The 26,433-nt window shown below is 61.7% G+C and overlaps 3 protein-coding genes across 3 annotated transcripts in view; 1 reads left to right on the top strand and 2 right to left on the bottom strand.

Moving 5' to 3' along the window:
• Window positions 1–7,279, top strand: part of ADORA1 (adenosine A1 receptor) — a 28,239-nt gene extending 20,960 nt beyond the window's left edge. Inside the window, 1 exon segment of the mRNA NM_001003279.1 lies at window positions 5,442–7,279. Coding sequence (NP_001003279.1) covers window positions 5,442–6,081 — 640 coding nt within the window. The 3' untranslated portion in view covers window positions 6,082–7,279.
• Window positions 7,280–7,618: 339 nt separating this feature from the next.
• Window positions 7,619–16,750, bottom strand: MYBPH (myosin binding protein H). The gene is made up of 12 exons (XM_038541823.1): window positions 16,600–16,750; window positions 15,473–16,495; window positions 15,244–15,378; window positions 14,381–14,548; window positions 11,885–11,973; window positions 11,325–11,520; window positions 11,008–11,147; window positions 10,322–10,481; window positions 8,941–9,077; window positions 8,618–8,810; window positions 8,295–8,339; window positions 7,619–7,888 (listed from the first exon to the last, which is right to left on the bottom strand). The coding sequence occupies exons 2-11, from the start codon at window positions 15,681–15,683 to the stop codon at window positions 8,323–8,325; spliced, it is 1,446 nt and encodes a 481-aa protein (XP_038397751.1). The 5' UTR covers window positions 15,684–16,495; window positions 16,600–16,750; the 3' UTR covers window positions 7,619–7,888; window positions 8,295–8,322.
• Window positions 16,751–19,180: 2,430 nt separating this feature from the next.
• CHI3L1 (chitinase 3 like 1) lies at window positions 19,181–25,807 on the bottom strand. The gene is given in 10 exon segments (NM_001177807.1): window positions 19,181–19,321; window positions 19,470–19,586; window positions 20,188–20,370; window positions 20,834–20,957; window positions 21,989–22,113; window positions 22,953–23,103; window positions 23,867–23,923; window positions 24,401–24,602; window positions 25,481–25,510; window positions 25,783–25,807. Coding segments are annotated over 10 exon segments (1,155 nt in total).
• Between the last annotated feature and the right edge of the window lie 626 nt (window positions 25,808–26,433).

Here is a 26,433-nt window from a genome sequence, read left to right as displayed (position 1 = left end):
CGGTGGCCCGGATCGAAATCCAAGCATCATCCTGATTCTCTGGGTCACCTGGACAGCCGGAGTCAGCAGCAGGTCCTGTTGGCTTCATCCCCAAACGTGCCTCAAAGCCATCCGCGTCGTCCCACGTGCCCCCACTGCAGTGCCAGCGAGAGCGCGCCCCCTCGGGCCTTGCCTGAGGCTCCTTTGCCTTCCCTGCTGTAACACATTCTCCACAGGGTCATCTGAGTTGGCTTCTAAGAACAAAAATTGGAGACTCTTGCTCCTTTGCTCACAGTGGCTTCCCTGCAGTTAGGATGCGCCCCAGAACCTCGACTGTGGCTCTCCCAGCCCCGGGTGGCTGTCCCTGACGCTGGCTGTGACCGACTGCCCTACCTTGCCGGCCTCACCAGCTTCTCCGTCCTTGCCCTCTGGCCACAGCTCCCTCACTGGCTGTCCCCTCTGCCTGGAAGGCTCTCCCCCTCCCCACACCCGCCAGCCCCATCTTGGCCTGAGTGGCTCTTGGTGATCATTTAGGGCCCAGCTCAGCGTGTCCTCCCTGGGGAGGCCCCCCTGCCCACCAGCTACTCACTCTCTCGGGGTGTCCCATTGATCCCACTCTCTGAAATGATCTGTTTATTTGTTCATACATCTATTTCCTGTTCCCCTGCCTCTAGAAAGTTCCTTTCATGAGAGCCTGCCCTCTTCATATTTCTGAGCCTGACCTTTACCACTTGGTACCCGGCACCTAAAGGTGTTCGGTGAATATCTGCTTAATGAATCAAAGGGAAGTACCTTGTTTGCTAAGTTGCCCCAACACCCACCACTAATCAGCTAGGCAGCTCAGGAACAGACCGGTCTGGGGCACGAAGAGGTCAGACTGGGGGGTGGATGGAGGCTCCCAGGCTGGTCTAGTGGCGTCCTCAGAACTGCTGGATCCAGGAGCTTGCCTGGAGCTCACCATGGCTCCCTTCCAGCCTGAGGCTCCACCCTCCAAACCCCCTACACCCATCCTACAGCAGGGCCAGAGCTAGGTCCAGCTTGGGCTTTGGACTTGGAAAGATCTGAAGCTTAGAAATTCTTTCTCTGCCTGTTTCTGGCGAAGGGACTGGGGAGGTCTCATAATCTGAGTCTCAGTTACTGTAATTAGAAAATGAAAATAATGATCATAATAATACCCAACCCATGGGGCTCTCTATAGTCAGTGCTGGGCCCGGGGAAAGTATTAATAAATGTTAGCTCTTATTAGCATTGTTGTTATCATGATTAGTGATCAATTAGCTTTTATTTTTCTTTTTTGTTTGAAGATTTATTTATTTATATGAGAGAAAGAGAGAGCACATGAATAAGGGGAGGGGACGCAGGGAGAGAATCCCAAGCAGACTTCCTGCTGAGTGCAGAGCCTGATGCAGGGATTGATCTCACGACCCTGAGATCATGACCTGAGCTAAAACCAAGAGTCAGGCACTCAACCGACTGAGCCTCCCAGATGCCCCTGTTAGCTGTTTTTTTTTCAATGTCCCCTCTACCTTTGCCTTCAGAACCTCCCTCTTCTGTGTGGCAGCCCTGCCAGGGTGCAAGGGTGTGGCAACGGTGTCCTCTGCCTGTTGGGTGTCCTGTTGGGTGTGGGATTTGTAGACCTCCCAACCCCACCGTATCCACCTCTGAACCACTCTTACTCTGGCAGCATCTGTGATGGGAGATACCTTCCCACTCAGCCAGGCCAGTGCTCAGTGACCCGAACGCCCTTCCACTCCTTTCTCCAAGCTCTCGCTGTCGCCCCCACTGCTCCAGGGACAGTCTTCATGTTGTCACCATCATCAGCGTGGTGCTGGCTAATAAACTAACTCATACTCTGGAGTTAGTACTGTCTTGGCTTTTAAAAATAACACAGAGGGACGCCCAGTGTCTCCGCAGTGGAGCGTCTGCCTCTGGCTCAGGGCGTGACCCCGGGGTCCCAGGATCGAGTCCCACATCAGGCTCCCCGCAGGGAGCCTGCTTCTCCCTCTGCCTGTGTCTCTGCCTCTCTGTGTGTCTCATGAATAAATAAATAAAATATTTTAAAATGCACACACACACACAGAGGGGCCAATTCTTAACCCAAAGGAGCGTCTCACCAGTGGTGGGATTGTAAGCACTGTGAGGAAGATATGGGAGGTGATGGGGCTGGTTCCTTCGATGACATCCTTAAGGCCCTGCCCGCCCTGCTTGCCTGAGGACAAGGCCCCATTGGGGCTTCAGTGTCTCCGTTCTTTTGCTCGCCTGCCTTTGTCTCCCTGAGACTGCACGCTCCCGGGCACAGCCATCTCTAGTTCCCAACACAGTCCCGGGGTGGTGAGGCCCCAGACCCCAAGTCGGGAGGGGCAGCCCAAGCACTGGAGATGCGTTCAACATGCTCTCCCCTGTGTGCACCCAGGACCTGCAGCCTCTGCCTCGCTTTCCCACGTGTGGGGAGAGGTGAGCTTCTCCTCGGCCCTGGGCCCTCTCCACTGCCCTTCCTGTGGGAGCCTGCCCCACCTCAGCCAAGGTCCTGAGTCCAGCCCTTTCCCACCATGGAGAAAATAGCAAGAAAAACAGATGAGAACTGATACCCTCAGCTGCAGGTCTGCTGGGACCTGGCCCTGGAGGAGCCCCAGGAAAGCTTTAACCCTGGGGCTCCAAGGCCATCAGGAAGGGGGAGGGGGAGGGGAGGGGGCGCCTCTCTAATGAGAAGCTGCCTCTCCCCTCTCTCGCACCTGGGTCACCGTTGGGACCCACTTCTCTCAGTGGGTCATCACTGCTTCCCCCACCCCCAGGCCTCAGGCTGGCGGCAGCGCGAGGTCCCCTTGTCCACCCCCCTATCTCTGGGCGTACCCTCTGTGAACAGGGTCCAGATGTTCCCATTTTAAAGCTCTTAGGAAAGGGACGTTCCCAATCTGCCCATCATCCCATATCTAAGTGACCTCAGTGAGCCTGATGCCTGGGAGGAGAGCTGTCCGTGGAGTCAGGAGACCCGGGTAAGTTATTGGCCATTTCTGGGCCTGGGGTTCCTAATCTGTGAAACGGTAATCCCGTTGTATGCTGTGTCACAGGGTGGTTCCAGCAATGACCTGAGGCACGAGTACAAAGGGCTGTGTCAATGGCAAACGTGATACAAATCAAACGTGCAATGAGCCATGATGGGGGTGCAGGCAGGTGCCTGGCCTGCCATGGGGGGTGCAGGTAGGTGCCCGGCCTGCAATGGGGGGGTGCGGGCAGGTGCCTGGCTTGCATCCTTCCTCCTGCAGCTGCAGCCCTATTAGGTGCTGCTGAGGCTCACCCGGGAAGCCCACCTCCCGACCGCAGCCTCCTGACGGCGTCCCTCAGCCTTCTCTCTCCGCAGAATCATCTCTGCTCCTTTGCTCTTGCTCCATAGATGCGCCTAGAGCATCTTTCACCACAGAATGTGTGGGGAGCACTTTGAGATCAGTAACAAGTCCCGAGCCAGATATTTGCAGAGACGTTACCGTGTTTGCTGAGCATCTAGAGATACCGCAGGTGTTCCAAGTGTGAGTGTTACTAGGGGCTTGGAGGGGAGGAGCTCAGGCACAAGCACATGGGTGGGGTGTTTACAGACTCTTTCACTTAGGTTGTCTCATCTGGTCCTACTTTCTTTTTTTTTTTAAGATTTTATTTATTTATTCATGAGAGACAGAGAGAGAGAGAGGCAGAGACACAGGCAGAGGGAGAAGCAGGCTCCATGCAGGGAGCCCGATGTGGGACTCGATCCTAGGACCCCAGGATCACACCCTGAGCCGAAGGTGGCTCTAAACCGCTGAGCCACCAGGGCTGCCCTAGTCCTACTTTCTGAAGCGGGATTCACTGCCTCATTTTACAGAGCAAGAGTTGATTGATGTAGTAGTTGCACCTTCTAACCTCTGGCTCCCCGGGTGTGCACCAGGCTCTCCATCCCACTGGGGATCCAAGAGGCAGGAAGGGCTTCAGTTACAAGATAATAAAGATTGTGTGTAAGAAAAGTTAAAGAGGTACAAGGGAACTGGTGCTTTGGGGACACAAGGACCCTATGATCGCAGAATGGGTGAGGAGGCGCCACACTGAGGTGCTGGAGTCATCTAGGTTCCTCCTTGTCCCCACTGGAATGATGAGGACATTGGAAAAGAGGTTCCGAAGGTCCCTCCTAGTTCTTGCTCCCTAGATGGGGCGAGGGGGCTGCTTTCTCCCATCCCCCAAGCCGTTCCCCTGCCCATACCTGCAAAACCTTCCCAGGGGGAAAGGGTCCAGGTGAGAAGGGCCTTAAGTATCTCATCCCTGTGGAGAGGAAAGCCACAAATTCTGCAGGCACAGGAGTCGGAGCGAGGCCTCCTGGGTCTCGGGGGCTCTTCACACGCTCAGGAGGGCTCCCTGTCCATCTCAGGAGCTGCCCTGGAAAATAACGACTGGGCCCGCGGTGCCTCCTGGGCGCAGAGTGGGCGGCCCCGGGCCCCAACCCCCGGTCCAAGGCGGCCTCTGGGCGGAGGACGAGCTGCCTGCTGCTGTAAAGGGAAGTGGGGAGCCCCCAGGACGTTGGCGCCCTCCGCCCTGGGGGGGCACAGTCGCCGCCCGCGGGCAGCCTTGTCTGTCTTCTGTATCAGCCATGCGGTTCCATTTTCTGAGTGTCATGACCGGAGGAGGCCTGGGCAGGGGGATCCCCTGGACTGACCTGTTCATTCCCTCAAGGGACAATGACAGCCGTAGCCGTCTTGTGTGTTTATGTCCGTGTTGTCTCTCTCTTTGTCCAAAATGTGAGCGCAGAGGGCCGGGCCCTCCCTCCCTCAGCGCCCCGCACGGAGGGCGCCAGCGTTGGGTTTGGCTGAGTGGACTCACCCATGCACGCGTCCATGCAAGGGCCCTGCTTGTAGCAGATGCTGCGTGAACGTCGGTTCTCCTTCCCGAGGTAACCCTGTTAGCTTGGGGAGCTCCGGCCCCCCTGGAGATGAGCACTGGGCAGTGATTGGAAGGGGAAGGGGAGTAGGGGCGCTGGCAGGGCCTGGGTCAGAGCGCAGGGGGGAGGCGTGCAGGGCCATCTGGTCTCCGGGGAAGAGCGCGCAGTCCTCACTGGCTGGCTTTGCCAGTGTAGACGAGGAAGCACAGCCAAGTGCTGTCGCGGGCGCCATCGCCGAAGCTTCCCCTCGTCCCAGGAGCTGCTGCCGCAGCGTGACATGACCTTGCGTGTCGGGGTGAGCGCCGGGGGTTTACTGCGCTGGTCTGGGAGCTCCTCGGGGGCGGTCCTGGGCTACCTTCTGTGATGGTTCTGTCTTGAGTTTTAGTCCGTCCGATGTTCCCGCCGAGCAGGTTCCCGCCCGCCCGCCTGGCCCAGATCTCAGCTCCTGGCCTCGACCTCTGCCCGAGCCCTGCGTCCCGCTCTCAGCCCCAGTGGGACAGCCCCGCCTGGAGAGCCCGGGCCGGTGGAGCCTGGGGTGGGGACTCACGCTATGCCCTCCCCCCAGGTACAAGACGGTGGTGACTCCGCGGAGGGCGGCGGTGGCCATCGCCGGCTGCTGGATCCTGTCCTTCGTGGTGGGCCTGACCCCGCTGTTCGGCTGGAACAGGCTGGGGGAGGCGCAGCGGGCCTGGGCGGCCAACGGCAGCGGCGGCGAGCCCGTGATCAAATGCGAGTTCGAGAAGGTCATCAGCATGGAGTACATGGTCTACTTCAACTTCTTCGTGTGGGTGCTGCCCCCGCTGCTGCTCATGGTCCTCATCTACCTGGAGGTCTTCTATCTGATCCGGAGGCAGCTCGGCAAGAAGGTGTCGGCCTCCTCTGGCGACCCGCAGAAGTACTACGGGAAGGAGCTGAAGATCGCCAAGTCGCTGGCCCTCATCCTCTTCCTCTTCGCCCTCAGCTGGCTGCCCTTGCACATCCTCAACTGCATCACCCTCTTCTGCCCCTCCTGCCGGAAGCCCAGCATCCTCATGTACATCGCCATCTTCCTCACGCACGGCAACTCGGCCATGAACCCCATCGTCTACGCCTTCCGCATCCAGAAGTTCCGGGTCACCTTCCTTAAGATCTGGAATGACCACTTCCGCTGCCAGCCCACGCCCCCCGTCGACGAGGACCCCCCAGAGGAGGCGCCCCACGACTAGACGCCACCTTCTCCCGCCTGCCCACGTCGGGGGCGTCTCCGCCCCGGCCCACCCCCCCACTGACCCACTCCTGAGCCCTCCCGGCTGGGCTGCGGGGTGTGGGCGCCTGCACCTTGGGTCCTAGAGGAGGTTTGGGAGGACGGCCCACGGCGAAGGAACCGGGTGCCCTGAGGAGACGGAGAAAGTGGCTCGAGCCTCCCCAGCTGTGTGACCGGCCCACGGGCAGCCCGGTGCTTCAGGCCAGACGGACCTGGGGACACTGGGGCTGCGGGGGTCCCGTGGGCCCGGAAGGCAAGCTTGGGCTCCCGTGGAGGTCAGGGAGCCCGCTTGTCGCTGGTGCTGCTGCTGAAGCCCTGGAACAGAGCCCGAGGACGGGGGAGGTCCCCTCCGAGATGCAGGGGATGGAGAGAAGCTGGACATCAAGGTCTTGCTTCCTCTCCTGTTCTGTAGAAGGTGGGAGAGCCCCTGGGCAGGAATCAGGGGTCCTCAGCCCCTGCCTCCCGGGACCCTGAGCTCCTAGCCACGCTGGGTGCCGGGGGCCTGCCCCTCTTGCCCCAGGGCAACCGGGTTTGCACTTGGGATGGGCGGGAAGAGCGGGTCCAGAAATCATTCCCAACCTTTACTTGATCCTCCACCAGCCCCTGGCCCCTGTCGAAGGGCCTGCCACACACAGCCACCAGGTGGCAGCCCCGCGCCGGCTCAGCCGAGCCCCCCAGGAGCGGGAGCAGCGGGGCTGTGAGGGGCCACCTGGGCTACCGCCCCATTAGCCCTAGAGGATGCCTGCACTCTCCTAAGTGACACTGGCTGCTGCTTCTGGGCCGGGGACAGGGGGGCGCAGCCTCCGGCCTTGCGAGCGCTGCCCGTGGGCGCTCCCGGTGTGACTTGGCACAGGCTGCACCGCCTGAGGCTGAGGCAGGAAGGTCTTGCTGGCATTTAAATACCCTCAGGACCCCTGGCACTTAGCAGTTTCCAGGGCCTTTGGGGCTCTGCACGGTCTAGATGGGCTTTAGCGCATCCAGGGAAGGGTCCGCCCTCTGCCAAGCTCAGGGCCCGGGGCCCTTGTCCAGGGGGTGGGGGCGGGGTTCGGAGTGTGAACAGCAGCTCTAGGCCTGGATTCCAGACCCTTCCCTTTCTCAGAGGTAGGCTCTTCCCTGGCTCCCAGGGGGGCCACCTTCTAATAAAAGACTGTGGGTCTTGACGGAGCGCTCACCCTTGACTCCCCACCTGCACCGCCGTCGGCTGAGGGGAGCAATGCGGGGGTCGGGGCGGGGGGAAGCGGGGACGCGTCAGAACAAGGAGGGTTCCAGAGCAGTGCGTCTGTTCCTATAGTTATGCTCTCGGCCGAGCACACCCTGAACATGAAGGCACGATCCTAAAAAATCTCACATCTGGAGAGCCCCGTGGCATCCGGAGTCCCTCCCACCAGCACGTTCCTCCAGGTGTCATGTGTGGAGACCCCCTCAGCTGACGCATTCACCCCGCTCACGGTGACACGGCGCCTCCCATCGCCGGGGTGCTCACTGTCACGGAGGCCCCACACGGTAACACCACACACCTTTATTTGAGTGGCTCTCACCCAGAGCGCGACTCTGCAGGGCACCCCAGTCTTTGCACCTTCCGGGCCCCTCACGCCCAGGGAGCCTGGCCTTGGCCCTGCCAGGCCTACCCTGGCTTCTGGGCTCCAGCCTCTGGGGGGGAAGAGGCTAGGCAGGTATTGGGGGCAAAGCCATCAGCCATCACCATGGAAACTGGGCTCTGGGGCATGATCCTGAGCCTGGCGGGCCCCGGCTCCCCAAGTCTGCAGCACCTGCCAGAGAACATGCTGCATGAGCCTGGTGCTGGGCAGCCCTGGGCCCCACCGCCCTGCTGAAGACATGAGCCGGGGCAGAGGGACGCAGCCCCCCGTCCTTCCCAGGCCCCCTGTCCTATGCACACAAGGCCACCGCGGCTCCGGGAGGCCTCCCAACTGGTCCAGAGCCTCCCAACCACCTTGGGGTGGGGGGGACTCAGGTCCTTGTTCCCACTTTGCTGACAAGGGGAGCCAAGGGAATGCCCTGGCCGGGGGCACTCAGAGCCAGGCCTGGACGCCTGTCCTATGCGCACGCAGCCCGGGACTGCGGGTTTGTCTCCATGGGCGACTACCACCTTCCCCTGTACCCCCCACCCCTGTTCTGGGCTCTGCACACCCCGAGGCAGAGGGTCCAACCATTTACCGTCCTCATCGCAGCCTCCTGTCGCTCCTCAGTGTGTGGCTGACGCTGGAAGAGATGCCACAGTCAGAGTGGGGGACCCAAGCCCAAGCTGGGGGTCATGGGAGGAGAGGGGCTCCAAGCAGCCCAAGTGGCAGACTCAGCTACCTCCTTCACCCACGTGGGGCCGTCCTCCCGCTTGGGAAATCCTTCTGCCAGCTGGCCCTCTCTGTCTTTGCTGTCCCATTGTCTTGCCTCGATTGCAGGCACCCAGGCTCGTCGTGCCCAGCAGGAGAGGAGGTGGCCTCTATTAAGGGACCACCCCTGGGGAAGGACTTTCTTCTTACCTTTACCTTTGACCTCCAGCCGGCAGTCCACAGACGCCTCCCCTAGCACATTGATGGCCTTGCAGGTGTAGACGCCCGAATCAAAGGGGCTGGGCTTACGGATCTCCAGAGTGCAGACGCCTTGCTCCGAGAGGGCACGGTATTTGGGGTCACCCTGGATGTCCATGTTGTTTTTCATCCAGATGATCTTGGGCTGGGGGGGCGCGGGCAGAGGAGGGCCGAGGAGGTGATGGGCTGGGTTGGGCTTGGAAGGAGCTGCCTGGGAGACTCCGCAAGCCCCCCACCCCCCCATCCCCCCCGGCACAGCGGGGCCTGGCCCTCACCTTGGGCGATGCTCGGACACTGCAGAAGAGCTGCGTGCTGTAGCCAGGGGTGGAGGTGTGGTCAGCCAGGGGCTGGGTAAACGACGGGGCTTCGGAGAAGTCTCGCTCCACAAACCCTTTAGTTTTGGCAACAATATCTGGGTTCAGGAGACAAAGGGGGCAAATAGACCTCTTAGAGCTGACTTCATCCATTTTCCGAAAATAATCACTCTAGCGTACAGTTGGGTCGTCTCACTTAACCTACATGGCATCCCTCTGCAAGGGCGTCTCTGTTATCGCTACCGGACAGATGGGAAATTAAGGCCCTTCATGGGTGAGCGAGTTGCCCAACATCACTTGGTGAGTTTGGGGCCAAATGATAGGAAATCACATGATGACCATGGCTCCGGGCAGAGAGCCGACGGCCTGGAAGAGGATCTTGGCATCACAGGGGCAGGAGACAAACCATTGCATTGCTGCTGTGGGATAAAGGAGCCGCGGGCAGGACCCTGGGCCCCCGGGGCCTTCGGGGAGCCCGGCATGGCCACCATGTGAGAACTTAGAGACAGACGGTCTCAGAGAGGCAGAGGAAAGCCGTGACCGTGCCTAGGTGGTCGGGGAGGGGACGGGAGGCAACGAGCAGGGAAACGGGCCAGATGAGATGCTCTTGGCCAAGGCTGGGAACTTGCAACCCAGAAAGACCACATTTCGTCTCTGTTGTCTTTGGAAACCTGGCTGACTTTCCTTTTTTAAACCAGAATTTCTTCCTAATTCTGTGCAGCACAGGCTGGTGTTAAAAAGAGTGTGCCTTCCGGAGCCCACACAGACTCCGTGCGGCAGGGGGGCCTGGAAATGGCAGGGTGGCGGGGAGCAAGGTCTTGGCATTTCGTATTTGACGCAAGCAGGTCACGGGGCCGTGTGGAGACAGTAAATACCCGTATCTCTCCTGTCCATCTGGGTGCCGTTCTATTGGGGTCAGGAGGCTTGTGTTGTAGCCGACTCACCGGGCTCCACCCACCCACGCACACACTAGGCCCCGGAGGAGCTCCCCGCAGCTCCCCAGGAGCACCCTGCACACGAGCCCCAGTGACCGCTGTGAGGCTGGCGGCCACCAGCAGCTTCAGAACAAGCGTACAGCCTCCCACGGGGTGCATCTCCTTTGCATGGGCTTGTTGTGATGTGTTTGTTAAGATCGATCGACCACATCCTATTTCTTTACAGTCCCTCGTGTGAATGCATGAGCGTGTGCGTAACTGTGCGGTGGGCGTGCAGGGGGCACAGCGAACGCTCTGGCGAGCAGCACCCATGAGAGGCTCACCGGGAGGGATGCTGATGCTCTGCAAAGGCCGAGCTGGGGGCTGGGGCAGGCCCGGCTTGGTGTTGGTCCCACACCCGGACCCACCTGCCTTCTGGATGCGGGCTAGCTCCTTGGTGGTCGCGGCCGTGGCACTGAGCCCGCACTGGTTCTCCGAGAAGACCCGAAAGGAGTAGGCGTTTCCCACGATGAGGTCAGAGATGGTGCAGGTGGTCGGGTGGTAGCGCTCCAGCACCGTGAACCATTGCTGCGGGGACCCCGGGCCCGTCACCCTCTCCTCTGACTCCTGTGCTCCCCATCTCGCTCACCCTGTGGCCCCTTCCAGGCCCTACCCCTAGGGGGCTGAGCCATCCAGCGTTGGGAGAGGGGGTTCCTGGATCACTCCGATGACCTCCCGGGGGTCCTCAGAGAATTCTAAATTCCTACTGCTCCAAGAGGACCTGCAGACTCAGAATCACCTGGGAACCTCTTGCAAGCCAGGATTCAGCTCCAGCCCCAGACCTACTTAATTAAGGGCACCAGACCAGGTGATTCATAGGTACACTACCCTCCCAGAAGCTGCTCTAGACCTTGAAGGGCCTCAGAGAGCCCCCACTGCAGCCCTCAGGAGGCCACGAGGCCCAGAGAGGGAAGGGGTCTTGCTAAAAAAAAACACCACTTGAGGAGTCAGGCTAGCAGTGGTTAGAGGAGAACTCGGCCCCTGGACTCTTGGAGGGCTGGGCCTTGGGGGCCACCTTGGTCGCTTCCCCACCCGTCGGCCCCAGCAGCCTCACCCCTGTCTTCCTGTCTGCCTTCTGCACCGTGTACCCCAGGAGCTCTGTGTTGCCTGTGTCCTGAGGCGGCATCCACTCAAGGGCAGCGTTGCAGCCCCAGACGTCCAGTAGCCGGATGCTGCTGGGGGGTCCAGGTTTCTCTGCAGGACCAGAGCGTGAGGGGGGATGAGGGGGATGCCAGGGCTTGCCGCAAAATCTCCACCCCCAAGATTGGGCTCCTGTCACACTCCCTGGCCCAGTCCCATCAGCGTCAGCTCTGGTAGGAGGTGGGGTCTCAAGGTCCCAGCCGGGCAGCCCTGCCTCCCCTGGCCCCGTACCAATCACCAGGATGTCGATGGCTGCCTTGGCCTCCAAGCCTTCCAGACGCATGGTGAGCTCGTAGCAGCCGGAGTCGGAGCGCTGGGCCGAGCGGATGAAGAGGATGGAGTCCTGGTCCCCGGTGCGCACATTCACCCGCTGGGCGTCCAGAGCGTGGCCGTCGTGGGTCCAAGATGCCTGAGGCTTGGGACTCCCCTGCGGGGAGGAGCTCTCAGGGAAGGTGCAGGAGGCACTGGCACCCCCAGCCCCTCTCAACTCCGGGGATCTCTGGAGTTGTGCTCGGGGGAGCTGGCCCGGCAGCCCTTCCCGGGAGGGGCAGCGGAGGCTGGAGTCCTGGGTGCCACTCAGCCTCATTTTCCAGGTGTCCAGCCAGCCTGGGACACAGGCTGAGGAGTCACAGCTGAGGCGGGTGTACAACAGAGGGACCGTGAAGCTATCTGGGTGGGTCATAGGCCTGACCTCATGGGGACCCTGACGTTTCCTGGGCTCCTCCGACACACGCCATGTGGTGGCTGTGATTTCCACCCAGGCTGTTGTCCTGGGCAGGAGCCGTACGTACCTGGAAGGGAATCTGCAGGTTGACGGTCTCTCCCACCTGGCGGATGTAGGTCTGACGAAGGTGGCGGGGGACTCGGATCTTGGGGGGCTCTGCGTCAGAGGGAGGGTCTAGGCTTAGCACACATGGGGTTGCTGGCTGGAAGCTACTGTGCAGGCTCAGGAAACCCCTGGGAAGGTCCCCCCGGGGGGGGGGGGCAGGGGGCTCCTGGCAGGTGCGGGGCTGCCTGCCTGTGGGAAGCGCAGCTCCAGGGGCCCGGATCCCCCAGGGCGGGCCGGGAGCTGAGAGCTGGGAGGTTCCGGGAGGGCAGGGCTCCTTGGTGTGAACCCGTAAGCATCCCGGGCACTCCCTCCGTGCCCTGACCCTGCCAGGCTGGCATTTGCCCCACAGCCCAGGCATTCCAGGGCTCAGCTGGGGCCTGGCGGGCTCCTTGGTGCCCCCAGTGGGGAGCGGGTGCTGCACCTGTCGCCAGCCTTCCCCCTCCTAACCCAGCTCCCTCCATTGCACAGCAACCCAGAACCTCCAGAGAGGCTCCTGTGGGACCCATGTGCCCGTCTCTGCGTGGGAGGCCGTAGGGGAGGGTTGGGATCTTCCCCTAGATGGGGCCGAGCACGTGCACCCTCTTCTTCCTCTGTCACCTCCCCCACTACCTTTCAGTCTCACGGTTGGAAATATCACTGAAGTATCACTTCCGTCCTTGTCCCCTGGATGGCAGGGAGCTCCCACTCTGACCACCACCTAATCAGGTGCAAGCACCAAAGCCATCGGGCCTTCCCGGGGAGGCTGCGCGGCCCCTGCCCTCCACCCCCCTTCCCGGGTCTGGGGGCAGGAGTGGTGGTAGCTGAGGCTCCTCGGCAGCAAACAGGTGGCAGCAGTTGGTCGGTGGCACACAGGCTGCAGGGGAGGAGGTGGCGAGAAGGAACACTGTGTCTCCGAGGATTAGCTGTGCAGGCGCTTGGCCCGGGAGCCTAAGGAGTGGAGGCTCCAGGGGCAGCTGCGGGGGCCGGGAATGCTTGGCAGCTGCAGGTGGCTAAGGAGGGACAGCTGAGCAGCCCAGGATTCTGGGCGAAGTCCCCACCCCGCCTGCGCGCGAGGAGGGCCTGGCTGGTCCCTGTTGCCCGTGGCATCCTCCCCCCTCTTCTCTCCAGGAAATCCCCTTCTCTCCTGCCGGAGGAACTTTAATGGAGTTGTGAGTGCTGAGTCCGGCCGGCTCCTTGAGCGCCGGGCCATGCGGTACAGGGCCCCAGCCTCCGTGCGCCCCCCCCCCCCCCCCCCCCCGAGTCTGAGCTCCCTGGGGCAGGCCCAGGACCCTCCAGCACCTCCAGGCTAGAGTTGACGCGTCCCTGCTGTGGCTGCCGGCGGGGGGGGGGGGGGTGGGGGGTGGGGGGGGGCGGTCCTGTCTCACCCAGACTCGAAGGGCAGGAGGGTCCCCGAGAGGACCCCATAACTCTTGGGGGCATGTCACTGGCCCTGTGTGCGAGGCCGGTCCTGGCGTTGCTGCTAACGGGGTGGGTGATCTCAAGGCGGTCCCTGGGCCCCCCGGACAGGTGCGGCTTGGATGCACCGGCGGCCACAGCCTGTGGCTCTGACCTCCCTTGCCCCAGGGCCCCCATCTCTTGGGCCTTGAGGTTGAGAAGTATTTCCTTGAATCGAACTTGACCCCTGCCGTGGCCCCGAAGCCCCCTTGTTTTGGAGGCCTCGTTCAAAACTGTGGGTGTGAAAAAAAAAAAAACTGTGGGTGTGGAAGAACAAGAAGGAAGGCGGAGAGGGCTCGGGCCACCTGCTGGCTTGTGTCGCTCTTCACCTTGGGCCCTGGGCTGTCCCCAGAGACCTCGGATCAGACCAAATGACTCACTGCCATTAACAGACCGAAACCCGATCGGCTCTGGGAAGGGAGCGAGGGCAGGTGGGAGGCTAATGCCCTGCAAATAGAACTGCAGCAAAGGGACGGCAGCTGCCCCCCAGCGCCCCGCTGCCCTCTGGGGACGGAGCAGGCTCCGTGGGCCCGCAGGCTCTCATCTTTCTCCCACTAGGGACTTGGTGGGATAAGAGGCAAGCAAAGACTTCTCTCTGTTCCAAAACCTTTGGGAGGACCTAGAACTCAGGCCATGTGACACGAGCAGAAAATGGGCAGGAAAGAAGCTCCCATGGCCGCTGGAGGGATTCAGATGAGCTGGGAGGAAGAGCAGAGCGGCTCTTAGCACTGGGAGGCCAAGGAGGCTGACCTGGGGAGCTTGAGCTTTCATTTCTGGGGGTCAGGGAGCCCCTCTCCCAATGCTTGGGGCTGGGCCCCTCAGGCGGACGGTCTCTTTGACCTCCTGAGGCTTGCAGCTGAGGAACCTGGAACTTTCTGGAGGCAGGGTGGGGAGAGCGTGAGGCTTGTGCACGTGCCGGGGGGAACGGGGAGGTGCCTGTTCTCTTTCCTCCGCCCGTTGGCCCACCTATCGATGAGGTGCCTGGGACGGGCTGGGGGGCAGGAGAGGAAAGGATGGGCTTTACCGATGATCTGCTGGATGTGGACGGGCTGTTTGAGCACCGCTGGTGGGCCGGCCCCCGCAGAGCTCACTGCAGCCACACGCAGGAAGAACTTGTCTCCCAGCGCCAGGTTCCGCACGGTCTGCTGAGTCACCATCACGGGCCGGGCGTTCACAGGCACCCACTCCGAGGCTGGGGAAAGCGACGGCACGGAAGGCCCCGGCTTCGTGACCATGGGCGCCCTACTCACCGGGGTTTTCCTTCTCCCTGGTGACCTGGGGAAGCTGACCCTCCTCCCATCCTGGGCCTTATTTCTCTCTTGCTCTCCTTCTCTGACTTCTTGTCAGATGGCACCAAAGACACCTGGTGTTAAAACCCAGGGAAGGTGGCCGGGGGAGGTGTGGCTACGGCCTGGAGAGGGCAGGACACATGTGCCAAGTCTACCGCAGGGTGGGCAAGGGCAGAAGCCAGGCTGACCTTGGCCACCACGGGGGTGAACAGGACGTGGGCCGCGGCCCTGGTCCCCTGATTCTCCCCACTGTCTCCCCTCAACTCCTGGCTTCCCTGGCCTCTACCTCCTGCCTGCCCTCCCCAAGCAGGCTCCTCTGCGACCCAGCGTCTCCACTTCTCATGAGAGCAGCACCCACTGGCCCCAACCCTTCTCTCTCTGTTACTCACCCAGAGGCTCCCCGGAGCTGGAGGACGGGGTGGGGGATCTCCCAAGGTCATTTGGACACCCCCTGCCTCAGCGGCACATGGGGCGAGCAACAGGTGGCAGGTGAGTGGCTGGAGGGGCCCACGTGCACTTCCTTCCTCTGTATCTGCCCCCAGGCTGGCCCAGCCAAGCCCACCTCCCCGGTGTCCGCAGGGCTTAGCCCAGAGCTCACCTCCCTCTCGGCAGAGCTCCAGCACGTAGCCCTGGAGTCCCAGCCTCCCCAGGCTCTCCGGAGGCTCCCAGCTCACGGTCACCGAGCTGTCACTCACATCCTCCACGGCCAGCAGCAGCGGGGCACTGGGCACGTCTGAGGGAGAAGTACGGGGAGCTGAGGAGGTCCACCCACCCCACTCTCCCTGCTATGCCTGCCCCCCTCCTCCACCTGCCCCACCTCTTGTCACCTTCACTGGGAGGTGCAGCTTTAGTGGCTGCGGGGGCTGCAGGGGCTGTGGGGGCAGTTGCCTGAGAGGCAGGCTCTGGAGGGGTGGGACTCCTGGTCGACTCCGATGCTGCCCCGTCTCTGGAGGGCTCTGCGGGGGGTGCCTGGGCAGGCTCAGAGCCAGTGTCCTCCGGACCACAGGTGGGGGCCTCCGAGGTGGCTTCTTCCGTCATTGCCGGGCTGGCTGGGGGCGGGCAGGCTGCAGTGGGCAGGGGTCAGCAGGGAGGGTCTGGGCCTCCAGGGTGCCCGGGACACCTAGGTCCAGGCTTATATAGTCCGGGGCTGCCCCACCCCCAGCCAAATGATGATTCCCAGCTGTGGGGTCAGGTCAGGCAGGGGGACTGGGGGGCAGGGAGACGCCTAGGCCAGGAATAGCTCTGGGGGAGGAACCGCAGGGTCCCTGGAGGAGCGTGCGACCTCGTCCATCACAGCAGTCAGGGTGTTGGTGCCGGATGGGAGGCGGGCACAGATGGGTGAGATGGGACATTGCCGGGAGCCCGTGCCAGGGACCAGCGCAGTGGGAACAAGAGCTTCCATCTGGAGGAGGAACCCAGACCAGGCTTTGGGTCTGGGCCTCTGTGGGGCCACTTGTACCCAGGGCTTCTCGGCCTGGGTGCTGGGACCCAGAGAGCCTGAGACGGCCTTCCCTGGGGAGCACGCCCGGCCTTGCTCCTGGGATCCCACAGTCCCCTTGGCCTCACGGTCCCTGCGCACTGTCACGTGCGCTGTGCTGGGTTGAGGGTTCTGGAGAGGGAGGGGGCTGGATGCCCAGGGTGAGGCTGCTTGGAGGAAGCTCTTCCAGCGCCCCGGCCCCAGGCCCCCTGTTATGTCACTGCCTCTGCTGGAGAGGCTGGATCAGACTCGGGCTCCCCAGTCCCGGTGACAGTCCCCTAGCCCTCGCAAGTGAGGTGAAGTCACCGGGCCCGGCCGGAAGAGACCCCAGAGGAGGGCAGCACTCTGACTCTTCGAAGCCGGGCGTGGGCATCTGCGAGGAGGGTAATGGGGTCAGTACCACCGAGTGTCCCCTCACTGATTCATTCACCCAATAAGACATTCAGGCTGGCAATCATTTAAGGAGCCTGAACATACCCCCGTGTCAGGAGGAGGGGAGGCCACAGAGCTGCCGTTGCCGGCGCGAGGGGTGGTCAGAGGCATCCCTTTGGAAAAAGTGAGGTGGCACCTGGTAAAAACAGAAAATGGGCCCATCTGCGGCCCAACAGCGACAGCCCTGGAAACATCACCCGCAAGCCCCGGAGACATGCTCGTGGACACGCCCAGCAGCATCACCTGTGGTAGCCCAAGCCGGGGCAGCAGCTGTCCCCCCACTGCGGAGCGCGCGCCCCCATAACCAGAATATGGGACCCGACGAACCAACTGCAGCTTGCCTGGGCGGGGGTGGGGGGCGGTGACGTGACAGATGGAACAACTTCCAGGCGAATGAAGGGAGGAAGGCTCACAGAGCGGCGGGACCCCCCCCATGTTCGGTGCAAACACAGGCACCCCCAGGCTCCCTTCCTCCAGGGGCTTCTAGATGATGAGACCCCAGAGGGAGGCAGAGGGGTCAGGAGTGGCTGCCTGCAGGCGGAGGGATGGGGGGTCTGAGCTGGAGGGGTTTCGGGGACACTGCTGAGGTCTCATTTCCCATCCCGGGGGTGTGGGGTTTCACCGGTTCTCACCAGTCATTCTCTAAATGACACAAATCCATCTCGCACATTCTTTAGCGTGTATGGTATCTCCCAACATTTAAAAATAAATACACATGTCGTTGACTTAGGGCCCCCAGCCACACGCGGGCTGTCCCCCTTGCCCTGGGGCTCCTGTCGCTGCCGGCCATCTGTGGCAGAGTGGCCGCAGAGGGCCTGGGGAGCCCCGGGGTCCGGCCCGGCCTGGGTGCCTTGCCCTCTGCCAAGTGACTCAGTGTCCTGCCAGGCAGGAGGCGGGCCCCGGAGACCCGATCCCCATCCCTGGCCTCTGACTCCACAGCTATAAGTGAATGTGACTAACTCTGCCGGACCCTGAGTCAGCCCGGGGAGCCTGGCCCAGGCTGGGGGAAGGGTGGCTCCAGGGAGGAGGACGGGGCTGGGCTACCCTGGAGGGTGGGCAGCCCTGGGGTTTCGAAGACCCTCGTGTGGTGCGGTGGGCAAGGGGCAGGGGTTGGCGAGCACCCGGCCACCTGGCCCGCGATGTGCTGCCAGGTGCCCTCCTGCGGCTTTGGCCACGTTCTCACTTTCTTTGCCTTTAGTGACCTTGGGATCAGTTGCATCTGCCCAGCTCCAGCCGGTTCAGGTTTCAGGGTGGCCAATAGGTACCTCCTTCCCTACACCTCAAACCAGTGTCACAAATGGATAGTCCACACAGGAGGGAATCCACACAGAAATTCCCTTTGACTTTGGAGTGTGCATCTGGGCTCTGGACACAAGGGCTGCTGGGGGCCCTGGGAGATGCACAGAAACCTGATGAGAGCACTTCTACCTCGTCAAGGCTGGAAGCCTGGCTGGTCTTTGGAGCCCACCCCATGTAGTCCCATCCCACTGCCTGCCGGCTCGTGTCCCCAGCCAGCCTGAGGGCCCAGTGGGTCCCAAGAGGAGAGACGAGGGAGGCAGAGGGCTGAGCTGCGGCCCTAGGACACCTGTTTCAGACCAGCAATGGAGGGGGTCCTTAAGTTCATGAGCCACCTACGGCCTCCGGGAGTCTCCGAGGAGGCCGAAGAGCCTGCAGAGGCTCCAGCCTGGGCTGGGGGGAGGGTGCAGGAGGGCTCCGGGGTCTTCTTCTGGCCCTGAGTGGCTAGGGTCGGGGCTCTCTCACCTGGCCTTGGGTTGGCTCCCTACCCCTCCCAGGCGCTCAGAGATGAGGGTTTGGAATGAAGCGACTTCCTTCCTAGCACCTGCTACCCTCTGGGAAACAGAAGAGGCTTCTTTGAACAAGGAACTGCGTCAAGAGGCCTGGACTACGTCAATACCTGGAAAGCCGTCAGTCCTCCTGGGTTAAATCCTCGGTGGATGGATCTGAGGGGGTTGGCCCCCTTTTGGGGCTCCCTGGGGCCCAGAAGAGGCCAGGGGAGCCTCTCCTGCTGCACCTCCTACAAGCTCCAAGCCCCCAAGCCTCAGAGAGGAATGCGGAAGAGGCGAGGGAGGGGAGCCCCGGGAGCCCCGTGGGGCCACAGAGACGGGCCAAGCAAGCGCCAACACGCGAAAGCCCTGGTGCTTTATTGAGCCGCGGCTGCGGAATTAGGAAGGGGAAGTGGTGGGACATGGTCATGTTCCTGGCCGCAGGGTTTCAAGTTGGGCCCTGAGAGGGCGATTCGTGCGGCGGCTGCTTCGTGGGACGTGCTTGGCTGCGTGGGGCAGCACTGGCCAAATGGCCTTCTTTGGCAAGGACGCCTGGGGAGGGGGTCGAAGGCACCTCCGTGTGGGGCTGGGGCCATCGAGCATTTTCACGAATCCGAAGGGGTTGCTGAGCTGTGTCCCGCGCTCTGCCCTCCCCAGGCCCCAGCTGCCCAGGGCCCCCCTCTACCCGCTTGTGCACCGGAGCTGAGCTGGGGGCTCCTCTACGGGGGCCCAAGGCAGGGAGACTGAGGCTGGGGGGTGCTCAGCAGGGCGGGCGATAGGCTCCTGGCCAGCCAGAGCCAAGGGCGAGGGCATCCCTGCCCCCCCTGTGAGCAGGACACAGGCTAGGCCGCCGTGAGCGCATCCTTGATGGCACTGGTGAGGGGGAAGCGTGCAGCCCCACCACATAGGGTGCCCCGGAAGTCGTCCAGGTCCAGGGCCCACACCATGGCGCCAGCCAGCTGCCTGTTCCTCAGGTACTGCACCTGCGGGGAAGACCCACAGCGGGCAGAGCTGGGTTCCCCTGGGCTCCCTGAGGGACAGGACCAGCAGGCACCTCCAGGACCTCGTGCAGGGACCTGAATCCGGGCTCCCTTCCCCTCTTCATCCTGGGGTGAGGCCTTGAGAGCCTACCTTGTTTTTGACGCTCTCCTGGTCATCATACCCCACCCACTGGTTGCCCTTGGTGGCGTAGGGGACCTGCTGGCTGGTGAGCCTGTGGACCGAGGCTCCGCGGAGGAAGTCACAGATCTGAGCAGAGGACAGGGCAGGTGGCACGGAGAGCTGCGTGAGACCTTGCAGGGCACAGGGAGATGCCACTGCCCAAGTCTCCTTCAGTCCCTCGCTTCATCCTGCTCAGCTGCCCCCAGCCCCCAGCCCCCAGACTGCAGTCTTCATGCAAATTTATACAAACTAGATGCAAATGCCCCAGGGTCCTGGGGGTGCTGTAGCCTGAGGCCACTGGGGTGGGGGGTGGACTCTGGTTTGCTTCTGGCATCTTAGAGCGGGAGGAAACGAGGAGGTGGCACGAAGGGGCCCAAAGCGGTAGAGAGCAGCAGAGGGGTCCAGGCAAGGGAACCTGCCCTTCGACCATCGCTCTTTCCTGGGCTGGAAGGAAGACCTCAGCTAGGACCAGAGGGCCGCGTGGGAGCCAGGCAGGCAGCCAGGTGTGCCTGCAGGGGACTCGGGAGCAAGAGGCCTGACCTCTCCTCTTCTCCCTCCTCAGGGTGCTAGGTTCACCGGAACATAGTGTTTTACTCGCAAAGGAGCAAAAAGAGGGGGGCAGGGTGGGAGGCTCACCTCCTCGGGGCCTCTGAGTGTGTGAGGCTCTTACCTTCTCCCTAGCTCATACCTCATAGTAGGCCAGGATCCCCTCCTCCTTGGTGAACTGGCCTGATAATCCCGGCCCTGAGATGGGGGCACCCACACCGGTCTCAGAGGAGGCCAGAGTGAAGCTCCTTCCAAAGGTGGGGATGCCCATCAGCAGCTTATTGGCTGGGACCCCCAGCCTCAGCATGTAGCTCACGGCATAGTCCTGGGGAGGGGGGGGTTATGAGCTGTTAGTGTGCTGGTGGGGCAAGGTGGGCAAGACCGAACAGCTCCCACTGCTGCCCTGACCAGGGGCAGTTCCAGGTGTGCTGGGCATCTGGGATTCACTTCCTTCCAGGAGCTGATAATAGCAGTCTAGAGTGCATTTTGTAGTTCCATTCTCTAAAAATATTATCTTAGGTAGAGGAAGGGATTATTACCGTCAGCAGCCAATCGGGCTCAGGTTACCCAACAAGTGCAAGGCTGGCCTAGACTAGACTCTTGCCTCCTCCCTCCTGCAGCCATGGAGAACTCACAGACTATGGGCCTCAGTTTCCTCATCTGTGGAGTGGGCCCCATATGTCCTCCGTTGCAGGATTCCCCAGGTGTACAGGGCTGGTGTGTGAGCACAGGCAGGTGACAGGTCTCTGGGGCCCCCTCCTGGCCACCCACCCGCCTTCCAAGCTCACAGCATTGTTGAATCGGTCAGAACTTGCATCCATCTGGCCTCGGAACAGGGGGCTGTGGTGTCCGGTGGTCTGACGCCAGGCTCCGTGAAAGTCATAGCTCATAAGGCTGATGAAGTCCAGGTGTCTAGGGAAGAGAGGTCAGAGGGCGAGGCAGGAAATTAGAAAGTCTTACAGCCTCACGTCCATTCCCCAGCACGATGTGATGGGCAGCCAGGCAGGCCTTTAACCCCTAGAGCCCCGGATCCACTGTCCAGGCCGTGCCAGGGAGTGGGCTCCGGGCCCCGCAAGTGCGCCCAAGGCAAGGGTGGAGTTGCTCTGCTACGTCCCCAGCACACAGTCGGGAGCCGGCCTCCGTGTTTCCCTTCCACCCTCGTCTGCCCCTGCCACGTTCATCCTCCTGAAAGCAGATTGAACGTGGCATCAACACAAGGCCTGGTGGGGAAAGAGTTGGAGCAAAGGATGGCCTGAACCCACAGGCCACTGGGGCGGGGAGGAAGCTTTACACACGCATGTGGATTGCGTGGACATGAGCTTCAGGTGTTCGGGGCAGGTGGTCGAGAGCGATCTAGCTCCTTCCTCCTGAACGGTCGGTTTCAACACTGAGTCTACACCTCCCCAAGATCATAAAGAAGCTTCTGAAAAGTCATAGTGAAGAGCCTTCGTCTTTACTCCTGGGCTCCCTAAGGTCCGTGTCTGCTTCCACTGAGACATCAGCCCCTCCTGGCTGAGCACTGCTCATCCTCGTGTGCAGAAGAAGGCAGGGCGGCGAGGAGGGGTGAACAGGGAGGTGTATGTGTGTGAAGGTGCCTCGGGGTCTAGAAATGCCCAGTGTTGTTGCTGCTGTGCCGCGTCCCCAGTGGCCACACTCCGTGGAGGAAAGCCCCGGGCGGAGAACGTGCTCGGCGGTGATGGGCCAGATTGTGCAGCATTTCCTACTTCCTTTTCCGCAAATGCATTCATAGAGACCCTCTCAGCTGCGTAGCACGATACCCGCGTGAAAGAGGAGGGACAAGGATGACTGTGCCCCCTTTGATAGACGGGGAGACTGAGGCACAGAGAGCAGAAGTGACTACTTGCTCAAGGCCATACATCAAGTCTTTGGAAGAACGGCGGATTAGAAAGCCAGTCTCCTGACTCCGCGCGGAGGAGACTCACCGGGAGATCTGCGCCACGTCGTAGCCACTGTCGATGGTTACCTTCCCCGCAGACACTGCTGCGCTGAGCAGCAGAAGCTGCCCTGCTCCCGCCTGGGCTTCCCTCGCAAACTCAGCCTTCATTTCCTGGTCGAGAGAGAGAGAGAGAGAGAGAGACAGAGAGAGACAGAGACAGAGACAGAGAGAAAGAGAGAGAAAGGGGCCCCGGCTGTGAGAGGGAGTCTCTGGACACAGGCCAAGGTCTCCTCAAGGTCGCTGATCTTCCTCATCAGACGGGGCTTCAGGGGAGTGATAAACCGACCCATTGGTGGCCGCACCTTGGTCTCACCCACCCTTTTCCTAAAAAACCATTTGGACCAGTCACATCCGCACACCCCACACGTCCCCATCGATGCTCAGCTGCTGCCTGTCCCAGAGGGACCGTGAGGACAGACGGTGGTCCTCGTTGGCCCACAGATCGTGTTGGAAGAACTTTGTTTTTCAGTTTGTGTTTTGTTCATGCCAGTAAATGAGACCACAAAATTAAAGTGGTCTTTAAAATTAAAATAATGTTGGCACTATGGACAATTTGTTTAGACAATCAGTGTGCCCCTGGGTGATAGAAATGCTCGGGCCGCACCCTTCAGATACGGCCAAGGCAGTGCCTGCTGCGGATCAAACAGGTGGTAATGATGCTCCCTGCTCAGTAGGCAGTGATGGGTGACGGTGCGGGGGGTGCTCTGCTTGGTGCCCTCCGGCCTCTGCGGACCCCACCGCACCTCCAGCACAGTCACGAGATATCCCCCTTGTTGTCTAAGATCTCGGGGCACAGGCCAGTTGGTCCTTCCCTGGTTTGGGTCCCAGACCCCAGACCTCAGACCCCTGTCCTCCTGCCCTCGGGGGGCCAGCGGCTGAAGACAGCTCTGGCCCACCCCACTCCCTGGGGCCAGCCCCCCTCGCCCCCGCTCTCCCCGACCGACCAGCACCTTGACCAGTGTGGTGAAGTGGCGCTTGTCTCTCCGCTCGGGGTGGAGCCAGGCCAGGTCCAGCCCGTCGAAGCCGTGGGTTCGCAGAAACGGTGGCACTGACTTGATGAAAAGCCTGCGACTCTGGGTCTTGGAGGCTATTTTGGAAAATCTAGGGCCCAGATCACCCCGGGAGAGTGCTCAGCGCTGACCCGCTGGGGGCCATGGCTGTCTCCAGGGGTTTCTGAGGCCTTGGAAAGCAGGGGCCTGAACCCCAGCACCCCAGAGGGCATGGCTGGGGCAGGACCCACCTCCGGGCCCCTGAGACAGAGCTCTGGAGCGGCGGCTCCGGTTTCCAGGCCCTGCGATAACGCCTACTAGCCAAGCCACCTCGGAAAGTTCGCAGCCTGCATCTCAGTTTCCTTGTCTGTGAAGTGGGGACAATTGCTGTGTGCCCGGTGCTGCTGGGGGATCACCTGTGGTCGTGGCTGGGTGGGGTGCCTGATGCCCAGTGGTCACTCAGTAGGTGGGAGATATCAGAGCTGCGTCTGCCCCCCCCTTCACACCCTGCTCCAACCCTACCCACTTCAGGGAGTCCTCCAGGCTCTCTAACTCCCAACTTTTCCATTCTTTCCATCTCTCTCCTCCCAGTGCTTAGGGCAGTCTCTCCCAGAAGTTCTGTGTTTTCAACTTTGGGAGGCAGTAAATGGAGCATGGGCAGAGTCGGAAGACCGACTGGCAACGGGCTATGTGACTCTTGGCAAGGCCCTCTTCTTCTCCAGGCTCAGGTTTTGGGGCTGTTCACGGGGTGGGCGCCTGGCAACCATTTAGGCCCCTGTGCCTTATCAGTCTGGGGCTCTCAGGACCCTGCAGAGTGGGTGGGGAAGGTCTGTGCCTCCTCACCCCCATTCCATTCTCCGGGAGTTGGCTCCTACCTTTGAGAACCAAAGCTCCATCCTCCAACAGACAGGAGGGTCTTCAGGTTGGGGTTCCTGTGGGGCACAGGGAGGCAGGAGGGCTGGGTGGAATGAGGCTGTTGTAACATGAGTGGCCCCGGGGGTGGGAGGCTGCTGAAGGCTTTCAGCGCTGGGCGGGAGGGCCTCCCAACCACCCTGAGGTACGCGGCCCACGTTTGATCCCCTGAGTGGGGAAACCAGGATACGGCAAAATAGAGTCGTGAGCATTTCCCATGTTCCCTGGAGAGGCACCGCCAGTGGGGGAGAGGGCTGCCCCCCCCCCCCACCCTGCCCCGGGAGCTCCACTAGGCTCCTTCTGTAGCCTGCCTTCGCCATCACCAGGTCTGGCCCAGCATGGGTGCTCATCACCTGCTCCCACGGAAGCCCGGGCCCTCGGATTCCCCAGCAGGGTCCCGGGGGCCGTCACCCGCGTCCCCAGCAGAGGTGCCGTGCCCTGAGACCAGCCGGTCTAGCCCTCCAACTCCCTCCTGTCCTGGCAGTCTGTGGCCCAACCTGCTCTTGAGTGTGTTCAGCGTGTCATAGAGCGTGACATCATTCCACTCCCAGGTGTCGATCTCGTTGTTGCTTATGTTGGCGAAGCTGTAGATGACGTGGGTGCAGAGGAAGGGGTCGATGGCATCGGGAAGGCAGCTCCCATCACCCTTCCGGTACTGGGACCAGTTGGTATAGTAGCAGACCAGTTTGTGTGCAGAGCCTGGAGAAGAAGCCTGGGGTGGGGCCTGAGCCAGGCCTGAGCCGGCGCCTCCGGCTGAGCCCTGCCCTGAGCGCAGGCCGGGCTGAGATGTGAGTCCAGTTAGAATTCTAAGCATAAGGCGCTGGCTCAGCTGCCCCCGCCTCTGATGAGAAGAAGGCCTATTCTGAAAATGCTTTGAGCAGATAAAATGCAGTGGGTAAGCATCCCGCAGATGTGCCCTGAGGGTGGGGGCTGGTGACTAAAGGTAAAATGGGACTCGGAGCAAGTAAAGAGGGCTTCCTGGAGGCAGTGGCCTGGAAGGAGAGGAGGCACCCAGCCCAGAACTGCCCTCAGGGTGGAGACTAAGGACCCCTGCAAGGGGTGGTCCATCTGGGATGCTCTGGCCGCTGCTTCCCTGCCTTCCTGCGGGACTGTCCCTAACTTGTCACCCACCCGGGATGGCGGTCCCCGGTGCCCCTCAGCCCGTCCCCCAGGGCGGGCACAGGCACAGAGGACCGGGAAGTCGTTCCTCTCCTCACCCTACGCCCTCCTGCTGCGGAGTGAGCCTTTCCCGCCCTCGTGGTTGCGGAGGAACAGTGGGCGTCCTCACCCAGGCTGCCCCTAGGCCCACCGCGGTGCCCACCAGGCCAAGACGGGTCCGCGCCCTCAGTGCACCAGAGCCTTTGGATGGATTTTATTTTGAAAAATTTCAAATGTACGGAAAAAATAGAGAAGAGCGTAGTAAGCATCCACATGCGTATCGCCTTGGTTTAGCAGCTGTTAGTGTTTCTGAGCCATTTGAATCACAGAAGCAGCTGGCAGGTGCTCCCCGCTGCCAGGACCGAGGCCCCCACGTCCCCTCCACATCGCCCTCCCGCGCCCATCCAGGGGTTACTTACAGCTCTGCAGCAGGATCAGGACCACAAAGCCTGGAGGGGAATCCAGAGTCAGGCCCCTGAGAGCACTTCCTGCCCTTCCTTCTGCTCCACCCCACCCAGGCAATGAGGCCTTAACACCAATTGCCCGGCCTCTGTCTCCTCCTCCTCCTCCCCCCTTCTTCCTCCCTTCAGTGACTCTGTTTCCCCTCCCTCCCCTCCCCAGGACAGAGGAGGCCAGCCCCTGTGTGCAGTGGCTCTGAGGGCTGTCTGGGGCTCTCAGCCCGAAAACCCACGACCAAGCCGGCCTTGAGTGCTGCAGGCACCTGTCTGAGCCGCCCTCAGAAGCATCCTGGCTGCAGTGGGTGGGGCCGTGGTGTGGCCGTGTCTCCTGCGACCTCAGCTCCTGAGTGCAGCTGCCTGGACGGGGCCTCTTCCCAGGGCCTCGCACTTCCTTTTTATACCTGTCCCATTCCACTCCCACTGGCCCCAAGACATCCCATTTATGGGAACTGAGCTGTGTTAAGGACGGAACTACCGGCTGGGACATGGCCTGGGAGGAGCATGGGGGCCACCAGGGGAAGATTGAGAAACCTTGGAGAGTTTTGAAAACCTGGGCCAGCTCTCGGGCGGGCAGCACCTGCCACCCACGATCCTGTCGGCGGTTCCGTGAGTGAGCCAGCCTCATTCCGAGACACCTCCCTCCCTTGCCGTCTTCCCGCACTGTCCCACACACACCCCTTTACCCCTTCACTTTTCTGCCTGCAATTTCCGGGCTTTTCTGGCAGCCTCTCCGTTGGCCTCACAGGGGGAAACCAGGCACCGCTGAGGTCCGTCACCCGCAGTGCCCCAAACAAGGCTGCAATTTACTCTCTTCCCCGGCCCGCAGCCCCGGCCTGATCTGCTCCCCTCTCGGGCTGTCTCTCTCCAAGCCTCTTTCCCACCAGCCTGGCCTGAGACTCAGGTGAGGGTTGGCA

The sequence above is a fragment of the Canis lupus genome, chromosome 7 (assembly GCF_011100685.1).
Source record: "Canis lupus familiaris isolate Mischka breed German Shepherd chromosome 7, alternate assembly UU_Cfam_GSD_1.0, whole genome shotgun sequence".
Lineage (NCBI taxonomy): Eukaryota > Metazoa > Chordata > Mammalia > Carnivora > Canidae > Canis > Canis lupus.
This window is presented reverse-complemented; position numbering and strand designations above follow the sequence as displayed.